This window comes from Nycticebus coucang, chromosome 9 (genome assembly GCF_027406575.1).
Source record: "Nycticebus coucang isolate mNycCou1 chromosome 9, mNycCou1.pri, whole genome shotgun sequence".
NCBI lineage: Eukaryota > Metazoa > Chordata > Mammalia > Primates > Lorisidae > Nycticebus > Nycticebus coucang.
Window position 1 is genome coordinate 14,108,138 of NC_069788.1, and position 12,764 is coordinate 14,120,901.

Consider the following 12,764-nt stretch of genomic DNA (forward strand, 5'->3'; position numbering starts at 1 on the left):
GTAAACCTTGAAAGAGTTCAGAAACAGAAATTCTACTTCACTCTCTAGAAATACTCAGTTCAATTCCAGCTATAGAAAGAGGCAAAGGAGATGAACCATGCACTGGTCGACATGAGTTAATTTTATTCGAATTTGGATATAGTATTGGAAATTAGGCCTTGATTCATCACCTCCTTCTCTGCCTTGCCTTACCTGACGTTGCCCAGGTAATGCTGATGACATTGACGCACACGGGCTCAGAATCAGGGGACATAGTTACCTTTAACCCAAGGACTTTCACTTTCCTTGTTGATTTCAGCAAGGCAAACTTGTTGAGGAGCAGACATCTGTGACCTGATTTTTAGAGGCACTTTCCCCTAACGATCCAGGCTGCTTGTGATGCCCTGGCTATCCTGTCCCTTAATCTCTTTATCAAGAAGTTCTTCTCCCTTACTGTGGCAGTATTTCAGCCATCGCCAGCAAGGTAGTACATTCAAATTTAGTCTCCTTTGTCTGAGTTCATTTTGTCTCTTTTCTGGGTTGTTTTAGAAGTTGTTAGTTTTGCACCCTCAGTTACCTGACCTCGGCTACCTGACGATTTTGCGGCCTCGTTGATGCTGTTTCAGGAAGTCTTCTGAGGTATAATTTCTTCGTAGAAGCAATTTTGGCAAGTCGACTGAGACAAATTTCAAATTTTTTTTGCATGGAGATTGGAAAAAGCATATTAGCTGCTCTTTATTTGGATGTGTCTGATGAAAGGACCGCTTCGTCACCTTCAGTTTAAAGCATTGGAGTGTTTGAAAGAGTTAGCTTTTTCTAGATAAGTGTTGCATATGAAAAAGAAGCAGGATTAAATTGCTTTATAAACATTCACACCTTGAACACTAGCATTCCCTCGGTGACTCCTCTTCTTTTATCTTCTCATTCTTATTCTGAGCAGCAGCACATGGGCACTCGCCTACCACAAATTCTACCAGAGGAATTTAATGATTTTTTTTAGTTTAACAAAAAGTGTGAATTAATTTAGTTTCTTTTAAAGCAGTTATTGTAGATGAAGATTCTTGTAAATGCTTTTAGTGTTCTGCCTTCAGAAAAAAGGAAAATGAACTTCTATTTGCTTTCGTGCTAGGGAAGCAAGTGGTTTCTTTTTAACATCTTTAATATTTAGATTTTTCACTTCCTTAATGCATAGGTAAATTGTGAACTTACTTTTTCAGGGTCATATATTTTAAATTCAGCGTTTTAAATGTGGTATTTTAAGTGCATTGATTTCATTTGTGTTAGCATTTTATAATTCTTGGATACAATTGTCATCTGCCCACTTTCCAAAAAATGTTATAGAGGCTAAATAACTTATCTTTTTTGGAAATATCTTTCTTTTATTCTTGCTGCATTGGTGATGTGCAAAGTAACACGTCTTGTAGGAACTCATTGGCCTTTGTGTGGCCAGAATATGGCAACAAGCCCTGTTAAAAACTAACTTGCTGGTAAGGCAGTGGCTCACAGTATAAAGAGTGTGGCTTTCAGAATGTATTATCCCCATGAACATTTTGCAGTAATAACTACACCAGAAAGAAAGATTTTAAAAGTTTACTTCAACCGGAATTCTAAGAGAGTGGCGAGTTTTTCTGTGATATTATGTATCTTCACCTGTGGTCAGGGTGAAGGATTTGTAACCTCTGAAGGAACACCTGTTAGGAGATAGACAGAAGGTAGGGAACCCTCAATTTCACAGGAAGTGTTTGTATTGATTGTAAGATGCACATGGCTGTGCTTCGCTCTGGTTTTATAGGGAGCTATTTTTTCCAGGCGGGTAACCCTGGGGAGCCTGGCTTGAGAGGACCTGAAGGAGTTCGGGGGCTTCCTGGAGTAGAAGGCCCCAGAGGACCACCTGGACCCCGAGGCGTGCAGGGAGAGCAGGGTGCCACTGGCCTGCCGGGCGTGCAGGGCCCTCCGGTGAGTGGGGGCAGGGTTTGGGTTTCCCTTTGCAGATGCCACCCCACAGCAGTGGCCAGACTGGACATCAGGTCCTCAGCCACAGTTCTCTTGCTGTGACTCCAGCCCCCCGCAGGGCCTCTCCTGGCGTCAGTTTCCAGTGTAACAATGCTGTCTTTGTGGTTCAGTGTATAAGCTGCCTGTTCCTCTTCTGCCCCAGGGCCGAGCACCCACAGATCAGCACATCAAGCAGGTCTGCATGAGAGTCATGCAAGGTAAATAAATCCCATGCTTTAACTTTATGCACCGTAAACTCTTGCTTCTTTTTTTTTTTAATTTCTTTTTTTTTTTTTTATTAAATCATAGCCTTGTACATAGATATGATCATGGGGCATCTTACACTAGCTTTATAGACCATTTGACATATTTTCATCACACTGGTTAACATAGCCTTCCTGGCATTTTCTTAGTTATTGTGCTAAGACATTTACATTCCACATTTACTAAGTTTCACATATACCCTTGTAAGATGCACCGCAGGTGTAATGCCACCAATCTCCCTCCCTCTATCGCCCTCCCCCTCCCTCCCCTCCCTTTCCCCTTCCCCCTATTCTTAGGTTGTAACTGGGTTATAGCTTTCATGTGAAAGCCCTAAATTAGTTTCATAGTAGGGCTGAGTACATTGGGTACTTTTTCTTCCATTCTTGTGCTACTTTACTATACACTTAGTAAATTTCACATGTATCCTTGTAAGATGCACCGTAGGTGTGGTCTCACCAATTATCTCCCTCCTCCATCCTCCCCCCTCCCCTCCCCTCCCTCTCCCCTTTCCTCATATTCTTGGGCTATAATTGGGTTATAGCTTTCATATGAAAGCTTTCATAGTAGGGCTGAGTACATTGGATACTTTTTCTTCCATTCTTTTTTTTTTTATATATATACTTAAACATATTCTTTTATTGTTAACCATTGTGATGAAAATGTGTCAAATGGTCTATGAATCGAGTGTATGATGCCCCATGATCATATCAATGTACACAGCTATGATTTAATAAAAAAAAAAAAGTAAACTCTTGCTTCTGAAGATTTTATTCTTGTAGGTCTACAAGGGTAACTGATAGTGAATTTTGAGTGCTCTAAAGGTAGGAGGTTTTAAGTAATGTTAATGCCAAGTGTGTTTCATTCAATTCTTGCTCTCCACAATAGCTTGTAGCCTCAAAGTATATTTCTTTTCATGCAAGCATGCGCACACACACACTTTTCCTTTGAAAACAGATTCTTAGGTGTCTGTTCCCTTGTTAAGATCTTAGCTCTTAGTGTGTGTCTGGCACTGTCTCCACCTTTCTAGAGTATGTCAGAAGTAAATGATAGACTCCGTGACCATGAAAAGCATAAGGACCTTATCTCCATTCATATACCACATAGGTAAAGAAATCAATAACTAAGGCTGCGCGTGGAGACTCACACTGTAATCCTAGCACTCTGGGAGGTCGAGGTGGGTGGATTGCTTGAGTGCAGGAGATCTTGACCAGCTTGACCAAGAGCTAGACCCCATCTCTACTAAAAATAGAAAATCTAGCTGGGCATAGCGGCATAGCCGTAGTCCCAGCTACTTGGGAGGCTGAGATAAGAGGATCACTTAAGCCCAAGAATTGGATGTTGCTGTGAGCTATGATGATGCACTCTATTCTGGGTGACAGAGTGAGACTCTATCACACACACACAAAACTAAAAAATCTATAACTAACATTTTACCAAATTGATATAGTTTCACATTTGTTAACCTTATCTAAATTCATCTGTAGCTATAGCAGTTGTTGTTTATTCCTGGGATTGCCTAGCTACGTTAGCTGTTTCAGAATTGGTCTAGTGAAAATACCACACAGAAAATGAAGCTGTGCAAAGATATCCCAGATCTGAGCAGCCCTGCTCTCTGGAGCCTTTTAACGGATAATTGTGTTTTCTGAGTAACCAGCTCTGTCACGAAGAGATACTCTCCTTTGCTATGTTTCTTAGACAAGTCTGTTTTGTTTAGTAGACTTTTGGGAGTTTTCCAGAATCAAGTGGGAATAAAACTATTACTTTTATATTTGAAATATAAGTTTCTTCATTGCATACCATTTATCTATTAAGTCTATTTCAGTTTTAAACATGACATATCTAGAAAATTAAGATTTTATGCTATTACTTAAATAAGGTAAATTTAGAACACTCACACTTAAACTATTTTTAAAATATTCGTTAGAAATTTGTTTCCAATTCATAGTCTCTTCTATACTTTAAATTAAAAAAAAATTACACTAGACTCTTTCCCTATGAGTATTTTCCTGTATGCCATAGCATCTGTGGATGATTCTGAATGTAATGGTTTCAGAAAGAGGCCACGTAGTTATTAATTTTTAAGACTGACTATGACCATTCTCAAGAAGCAGGTTACTTTTAATGTTTATTGTCTATTCCGAGTATGAAAAAAGGCTTCTAAGAACAAGGACTTCTAAGGAGCCATAAATTCTCAGGGTATTTCAGGTTTCATAATATCTTCAAACTAAAAAAAAAAACATGTTGAGGGTAGGTCTCATGTGGTTTCTGAATACTAATTTTTGACAATGTCCTTGGCTTTTAAAAAGCTTCTGGAAATCCACATCTACCTATGTTAAGAAACTCATTTTTCTTGCCATCCTGGGGTTTCAGATATCCAGGCAGGATTCAAGTGAATCTTGAATACTGTCCTTCTAGACTATTACTCACCCAAAAGCCTGCAAGCTTGTTTTTTTTTTTTTTTTTTTTGCAGTTTTTGGCTGGGGCTAACTTTGAACCCACCACCTCCGGTATATGGGGCCAGCGCCCTACTCCTTTGAGCCACAGGCACTGCCCAGGTTTTTTTTTTCTTTTCTTTTCATTATTTTACTCCTCCACTCTTTGTCTCAAAATAGCAGCACCAAATATATCCAGGGACAGCTGAATAAAATAACACTAATAAGGCTTCCTAGCAGAAAGCCCAGGGAAAAGTTATCCAACTTTTCTCATTTCTTACCATCACTTTTGAAGCTCTGGTGACACATTTAGAGAAAACACATTTGGAATATCACTCTTCTCATTTGAATTGCTTTCATGTTCCTGACCCTTCTGCTTTTGTATATCACCTTTCAGAGCATTTTGCTGAGATGGCTGCTAGTCTCAAGCGTCCCGACTCGGGGGTCTCTGGCCTCCCCGGGAAGCCTGGCCCTCCTGGTCCGCCTGGCCCCCCAGGAGAGAACGGTTTCCCAGGTCAGATGGGAATTCGTGGCCTTCCAGGCATTAAAGGACCCCCCGGACCTCTTGGTTTGAGAGGACCAAAAGGTAAGCCCAGTTGCCCAGGTGGAACCAAAAGACACTGGCTTTTTTCAGGTGTGTATGTTCTAAGCTCAAGGAATTTGCATTTTAATGATGTCTGACTGGATATAAGATACAAGACTTATTCTTCTGTCTGATAATAGTGATGGCAAAGATTTGAAAACTATTATATAATGTTTTCTTGACTCTGCTGTACCCCAACAGTAGCCCGAGTACTGAAAGTAAGGTCTCCTGACTTTGACTGCTCCTTCTCCATTACACTCTCTCTCAATCATAGTTCAAAACAAAGTTTGCAGGATCTGGTAAAGGATCATTCAGCGGTTTTTCTGAAACCCTAAAGTCATGCTCTAAGATGGCAACCATCCTTCGAATTTTTTTTATTGGTTATTTAAACTATTTGTTAGTAGGACATAAGAAAAATGACATCAAGAACTGAAGCTGCCTCTTTCATCTTTTAAAAAGTGACATTGGATATTCGGTTTTGATGGATTTTTTTTTTTTCAGCTCTGAGGCACAATCTGACTTTATTCTTTCAGATGTGAGAGTTTGTTTCTCCCATTTTTATTTAAAGAAAACCCACACATCCAGTATTTTTTTTGCAGAAAAGGAGAGCTAGGGGTGTGTTAGGAGTTAGGCAGGTGTCACGAGGGCCAGTTGCCCCAGGTGGTTGGTTAGTTGAGGGGACTAAGTGTGTCACCTGGAGGTGTGTGTGCCCTGCATAATTTACAGAGAGGACTACATGAAGTGGGGAGTTTCCAAATCACGACCACTACGACGAGTGACTGACAGCTCCCTGGTGAAGTTCAGAAAGTCCTGACATCAAAAACAAGACAGGAACTTACTTGATTTTCAATATTGTGGTGCTCCAGTTAGGTATGAATATTGTGGTATGAATGGTCAGAGGGTAAGCAAACTGCCTTCCTGGATCTGTAAACGAATTGCTGATGCAGTTACCTAACTACATCCTTAGCTGGAACAAGTTATTTAATTACATTTTTTTTTTTTTTTTTGGCATGTGCAGAGCTGCCTGTTAAAAAAATGAGCTCTAATTGGGGCCTCTTGTAAGGCTGGCACAATTTCAAAGCTTTTAGAGTGGACAAAATCCGATAGAGAGCAAGCTGAGAGTTGGGTTCATCTTAAAGAGAACCGAACATTTTCTCTGAAAGAATCACATACCCGTTCATCTTTGTCTCGCTTTTAGCTAGTTTGGGGACATCTGTCTACAGTTATTCCCAAACACAAACCATTTCTAAGCAACTCTACTGCCTGCTGGATTGCAGGCTTATTCAGCTGTGTTGTGTCCATGCATGGCAATGTCTCCCCTGTCCTGAGTTCACTTTAGAGCAGCAGCTCTGAAGGGGCGGCCCCGGAACATCATGGGTGTCACCAGGGACCTAGCAAGGAATGCAGATTTCCTGGTCCAGCCCAGATCCACTGAATCAGAAACTCTGGGGCAGGGCCCAGCGGTCTGGTTTACCAAGACTTTCAGGCAATTCGGACACAGGTAAAGGCACAGACAGTGTGAAATCATTGTTTTTCTACCGAGAGGGAGGATCTTGCAGGGGACTGCAGACATCATGGCCCTATTTTATTTTATTTTTTTTTGCCTAATAGGAAGTCGTCATGTTTGGGGCAGAGTTTAACTTTGAGCTACTAACAGAACTGTGATTTAAAATGTGAAAATGGCTGTGTCACTTGCTAAGCTCGGAGAATTTGTCTAAAGCTGCCTTCGTCAGCCTTGCCTGCATTTTGAAATCACCTGAGGAGTTTTAAAAACTACTGTCTGGGTTGCATTCCCAGAAATTTTGATGTAATTGGTCTGGCACAGGGATTTAACAAATATTCCCTCAGACGATTTTAATGTGCAGCTGGGACTGAGAACTACTGTAAAAATTGATGAATTGTTCTGGAAGCTTCGGCAACCCTGAGTTGTGGCTAGCTAGGTGGCTAGGTTGGGGTGGACCGGCTTTAGCAGACAAAGCTCATTTTGAAAGGAAGGAAAGTGTATTTCTGTGTTTGGAACTTGGAAAGTTTACTAAACCCAAAGTTATTTACAAGCAGAGCTTAGTCAGTGGGGTCACCCGTTTGGAAATGTCTGATTCTAGGTAACTAAACTTGATCCTTCTTGCTCCACCACATATGCAAACACTAGTATTTAAGAGAAAACATAGTTTTCTACTATCCAAAGGTGTATAGCTCCAACTTTCCCTGAGAATAAATGCTCCACTATTTCAAAAGTTAAAATTTCAGCCAGTTAGAGAAGAGATGCATGCCAGTCTGGCCTGCTGAGGAGAGAAGGGAGGTGTGAGTCTTATTTCATCACACCATCACTTTGACATTCTTTTTGTAGAGAAACGGCTACCTAAGTAACTAGTAAGTTTTATTATTAATGCTTTTAATATTCAGGCTATGTCTTAATCCCTGGTTTTTACCTCAAAAGTGTTTTGAAGAACACATTGGAACAGTCTCAGTAGGAACTCGTAGAAACATGCCTAAAATCAAACCTTAAAACATTTATTTTTCTTTGTTTTTCACTGGCGTGTCTTACAAGATAGTATACAGACGTGTTAGGACCCAGGTGTGTATGTTTTATGTGTACGTCCAATCAGAAAAATGAGAGGAAGCCGGCAGCCCTTCATATCGCTTCGTATTACATTTGTCTTTTGTAAATACATAAACAGGATTTTAAAATATTCCCTTTGAGTAAGTCAGGATATATTTTAGTGTGAATCAAACAGACATGGCAAAAGGTAGATGAAGGTTTGAGAAAATGCGTGTGTCACGTCTCTGACGGACGCCTTTTGCAGTGTCAATCTGCTCACAGGGAGATAGAGCATCAATCATAGCTTGGGAACGGATGGAATAAATAGCAGCGATAGAGAGCGATGGATGAGAAGTTCCACTCTGTTCTAATGAGCTGTTTTCTGCTCAAACTGCATGCTTTCCTCCCTACCTTGTCAAGAGCTTATTTTACAAGCTCTTTGGGTGTTATTTTTTTGACTGAGGAGGCAACAAAGCTTGACCTTTAGTTTCTTGAGTTGGGGTTTCTGTGCATCTTGAAGGAGGACATGAAGACGTAGATTAACCCTGGGGGTACAACCGGCATTCACAGTTGGCTGGGGAGCAGCAGTTTGCTCAGAATACTCTGTCTTGGAGCACATCTTAAATTTGTTTTTCTGCGACAGATCACCAAACAACAGCATCACAACTAATACAATCGTCTTAACTCTTTGTGAGCAGCATTTAAAGTTGGTGTCGCTTCATGCCAGAATCTGTAAATAAGTTTCATTCTTACTCTCAATGTGAAAGCTACATTTTAATTTATAATTTTTGTCTCATATCTGCAGATAACGTGGCACACTTACAGATTCTCTTGTCATGGACGGCCTCTAGAATTACTGTGATATGACATTCAAAGTTTTCAGTTAACAGGAATGCTTAAGCTGGTAGCTTTTATTACACTAATTGTCATATCTTTGTAATATAGTAAGCCCATCCAATGATAAGCACCAAAACAAACAAACAAAAAACAAAAAACAAAAAATAAAACCCCCAAACTAAGGCTTATGTAAATATGAATTCAACTCAAGTTCAAGTTTTACATGGTATTTATATACATTTAAATTGTTTTGAAAATGCAGTTGATTCCTCATAAAAACATTCACATAAGGACATTCATAGCTGAAATCCAAGTATGATGACTGAATAGTCACTTTAAAGTCAGAGATTTTTGACTAGTTAATTAAGTGCAGATGGTTTTACAGCTATTCTTTTGATTTTTGTTGTGTATTTGACTTTGTTTTTAAAATTATAATAAATTGGACTCAATATTGAATGAGGATGGGCTGATACAGATGGTTGAAAAAATGATCGTGTATAAAATTTGTTGTGAAATGCCATTGCATCTTCTAAAGTTCAGTAGAATAATCATATACTATTATTATAGTAGAATAATACCTTATACAAGGAGCAGCAGAAGTCACTTAGGACCAGCTAACTGAGATATTAAGGAATTTGGTTAATGAGGCCAGGTTGCTGGGCTTGGTCTCTGCAGGGGCTGGGATAATTACTGCAACTTTGTCCTGTGGCTGCTCAATTCCCAGTTTCAATCAACTGTCTTATAAATGTCTTGCAAATACACAGCGTTGCTTGCAGTATAAAGTATATTCCCTATAAATAATGAGTCAGTAGGGAAAAGTAGACACTGGGGACAGCACACTTTAAGTTGTTAAAATTCATTAATTTATTTTTGGCAATACTAAATTTATATTGTTCAAAAATTTTTATATGTGCATAAAAGGCATTTAGGGAAGGGTTTCTGTTCCACCACTGTCTCCCATCTGCCTAGTTGCCTTTCTCCTTCCCACTAGGTAATGACTATTATTAGTTTCTTATATATCTTTACAAGTAATGATGTACAAGGCTATATGTGTATGTAGTTTTTAAAAAATCCTTTTAAAAATAAATCATATTTTTCTTTAGCAAGATGATCTGGACTTTGCTTTTTCACTCAATGGTATGTTGTAGAGATCACTCTAAAGAGCTTCCTGCCTCTTCTTCAAAGCTGCATAGTATTCCATTCTGTGGAAACACCATGATGTGTTTACCATTTTAATTGGCATTTACATTGGTTCCAATCATCTCTGTAACATCAAGGAGGCTGCAGTGAACAACACTGTACATATTTCCTTTTTGTACAAAGTATCATCATTTATTTTATCTTTCTTTCTTTGAGATAAATTCCTAGAAGTGAAATAGTGCTTCCATTTAAAATTTTGATAGCTCTTGTCAAATTACCCTTTTATCCTACAGACTTGATAGCACATGTCTCATTAAATGTTGAAAATGTTTGCCTATCTTATACATGAGAAAGAGCATATTTTTAAAATTTTGCATTTATTTTGTTCTGAGAGTAAAATCAGTGCATTCTTCACATATTTAAAGGCCATTGTTATTTCCTTTTAGGGACCTGCCCTTCATGTAATTTGCTTATTGTTTATTTTGTTTTTGGTCTTTTTGTATTGGTTTTTAGAACTCTTCACATTTTGAATCATAATAAGAAGGCCAATCTGAGGTTATAAGATAATTCTCTTGTTTTCATCTGATTCTTAGATTATGCTTCAATATTTGATCCATTTGTCCTTTTTCCTGGAACATGGTATGAAATATACATCTACCTTTTAACCCCAGTTGACGACATACTTTTCCAAACACCATTTATTGAATTATTGACTTTTCCCATTTTAGGATGCTACTTCTATTATAAATCAGAATATGTGTTTGGAATTTCTATTCTGTTTCACTGTTTTATGTATTCAGGGAGCAATACCACACAGTTTTAATTGGCTTAATATCTTACAGGATTAATTCCCTTCAGGTTGCATTTCTTTTTTGGAATTTCTGTGGATATTCTGGGTAACATATCTTTCTATACAAACTTTAGAATTACCTTTGGTTAAAAATAAGTTTGTGTTTTTATTGGGATCATAGTGAAAATTCAGTTTAGAGGAAACTGACAACTTTTTGCAGTGTCATTCTATTTAAGAATGTTTTTCAGTCTTTCTGTGTCCTTTAGAAAAAATGTGAATTTTTTTTATCATGTTGGACATGTATATTTATGATTAAGTGAACTGCTAGTTTACCTAATATTTTAGAGTGCTATTAAAAAGGGTATCTTTAAAAATTATATCTTATTTACTGTTTTTGTATATACTCTATGAAAATTATTTAGTTTCCATATAGTAATTTTGTACCCTGCTAGTTCAATGAATTATCTTATCATTTGTAGCAGTTTTGGAGTTGATTTTCTAGAGTTTTAAGATTATATAATCATTTCATCTGAAAATAGTGATCGTTTTAACTCCTCAAACTGATGATATATGATAGTGGTGAAGTTGGCATCTTTTCATTGCTCTGATTGTAGCGGAATTGCTTCTTGTGGTTCCCATTAAGCATTATGCTAGTTTTGGATTGAAAAATATATATTTTATCATGTTAATGAAGTAGCCATAGATTCTTGTTTTAATGACTATTTTATCAACAATTCATATTCAGTTCTGTCATTTTGTAAATATCATTTTGGTATCAATGGATATACTTGTTATGAAAAATTTCACCGGCAAGATGGATATAACAATCTCATATTTCTCCCTTTAGATTTATTAATATGATGAACTTGATTTTTATCTTGCTGCATATTTTCTTATAATCTGGTTTATGACAACTTCATGACCATTTGGTTTCTGAACTTTGAGTTGCTTAAAGTTTAAAAGTATAGAATTTTATTTTTATAGATACATAGAAAAATAACATTTCTTTAATAAAATACAGGTGACTTGGGAGAAAAGGGAGAGCGTGGCCCTCCAGGAAGAGGTCCTAAAGGTTTGCCTGGAGCTACAGGTCTTCCAGGTAAGTGTGATATATGTCAGAGTAAGGTGAAAAAATTAGTAGCAAGTAGAATAATATTTTAAAAGAATTGCTGTTTGATCACTTAAGCATATCAATTGATGACAATGGGTGGTGTGGATTTTTAAAGACTTACCTTTAATGAAGAGTTAAGTGATCTGTAAATCGTATCTGCAGTCTCTGTGAGAAATTGCGATTAAGACTTGAAATATTAATTTCTTAATAGGTGCTTTAAGAAGAATAATGTCAAGGTCCAGGCACAAAGCACTTGTTATAAAATTCTAAATGAATGGGGTCCTATCCATTTTTAGCTTAAGTAATAGTTTCAAGTATAATTTTTTTTAATGTGATAAGCTGGAGCTGTAGGAAAATTAACCTGTTTTTCACAATTCATGTTGCACAGGGAGTAAATGAAATTCTATTTTGAAATCTCCCCTTTCAAACAACCAGACCCTTCAAAAACTCATGTCCAAAAAAAAAAAAGATACCTGAACATTCCTACTCATAGCCACAAAGAGCCACACATAGCCACATATCACAGCTGCATCAATGGAGCAGTAGAATCGCCCCTGTGTAAAAAACCAGGTTCTCTCACTGGGCGTTCTGTTCTCTGTATACACTGGTCACTCTGTCTCCAGAATCCAGGCTGGAAAACACTGTCCATTGGGAAACGACTTACAAGCCCAAGCACAGATGCAGCACAGTAGGCCTCAAAGGCAGTTTGGTTTAAGAGCATAAATGATGGGTAGCTTTCCAGCAAATTCTCTCTTATAGTGCCTGAGAAAATGGCATGAGAAGGCTCCTAAACCCCTAGGTGTCCTGCTGAGGAGAGTTGATGTGAGAGAGGTTGCACATTAACAAGAAAAGAAATTTTAAAAATGAGGCAGTATTTTATTCCACAATGGATGTGGAAAACTTGATTTAGGGAAATGTAGGCAAAAAATTATTACTATTTTCTGATTCTACCAGAGGCTTACATATTTAATTGCAGTTATAATTATAGCCCCAAACATCATTGCTTTCCAATTATCCATTTCATTGCTCCTGGGGATTGCCTTCTCATTAAAATAAAAATAATATGAATATGTCTGGAGATAGTTCAAGCAGACATT

At 37.9% G+C, this 12,764-nt stretch overlaps 1 protein-coding gene across 5 annotated transcripts in view; it reads left to right on the plus strand.

The window, feature by feature from the left end:
- COL9A1 (collagen type IX alpha 1 chain) overlaps positions 1 to 12,764 on the plus strand; it is an 86,989-nt gene that overhangs the window by 65,099 nt on the left and 9,126 nt on the right. For all 5 annotated transcript variants that reach the window (XM_053603467.1, XM_053603470.1, XM_053603468.1 and 2 more), the window contains 4 exons: positions 1,789 to 1,935; positions 2,135 to 2,189; positions 5,065 to 5,253; positions 11,578 to 11,655. In XM_053603467.1, the coding sequence (XP_053459442.1) occupies positions 1,789 to 1,935; positions 2,135 to 2,189; positions 5,065 to 5,253; positions 11,578 to 11,655 (469 nt within the window). The remainder of the gene's footprint in view (positions 1 to 1,788; positions 1,936 to 2,134; positions 2,190 to 5,064; positions 5,254 to 11,577; positions 11,656 to 12,764) is intronic.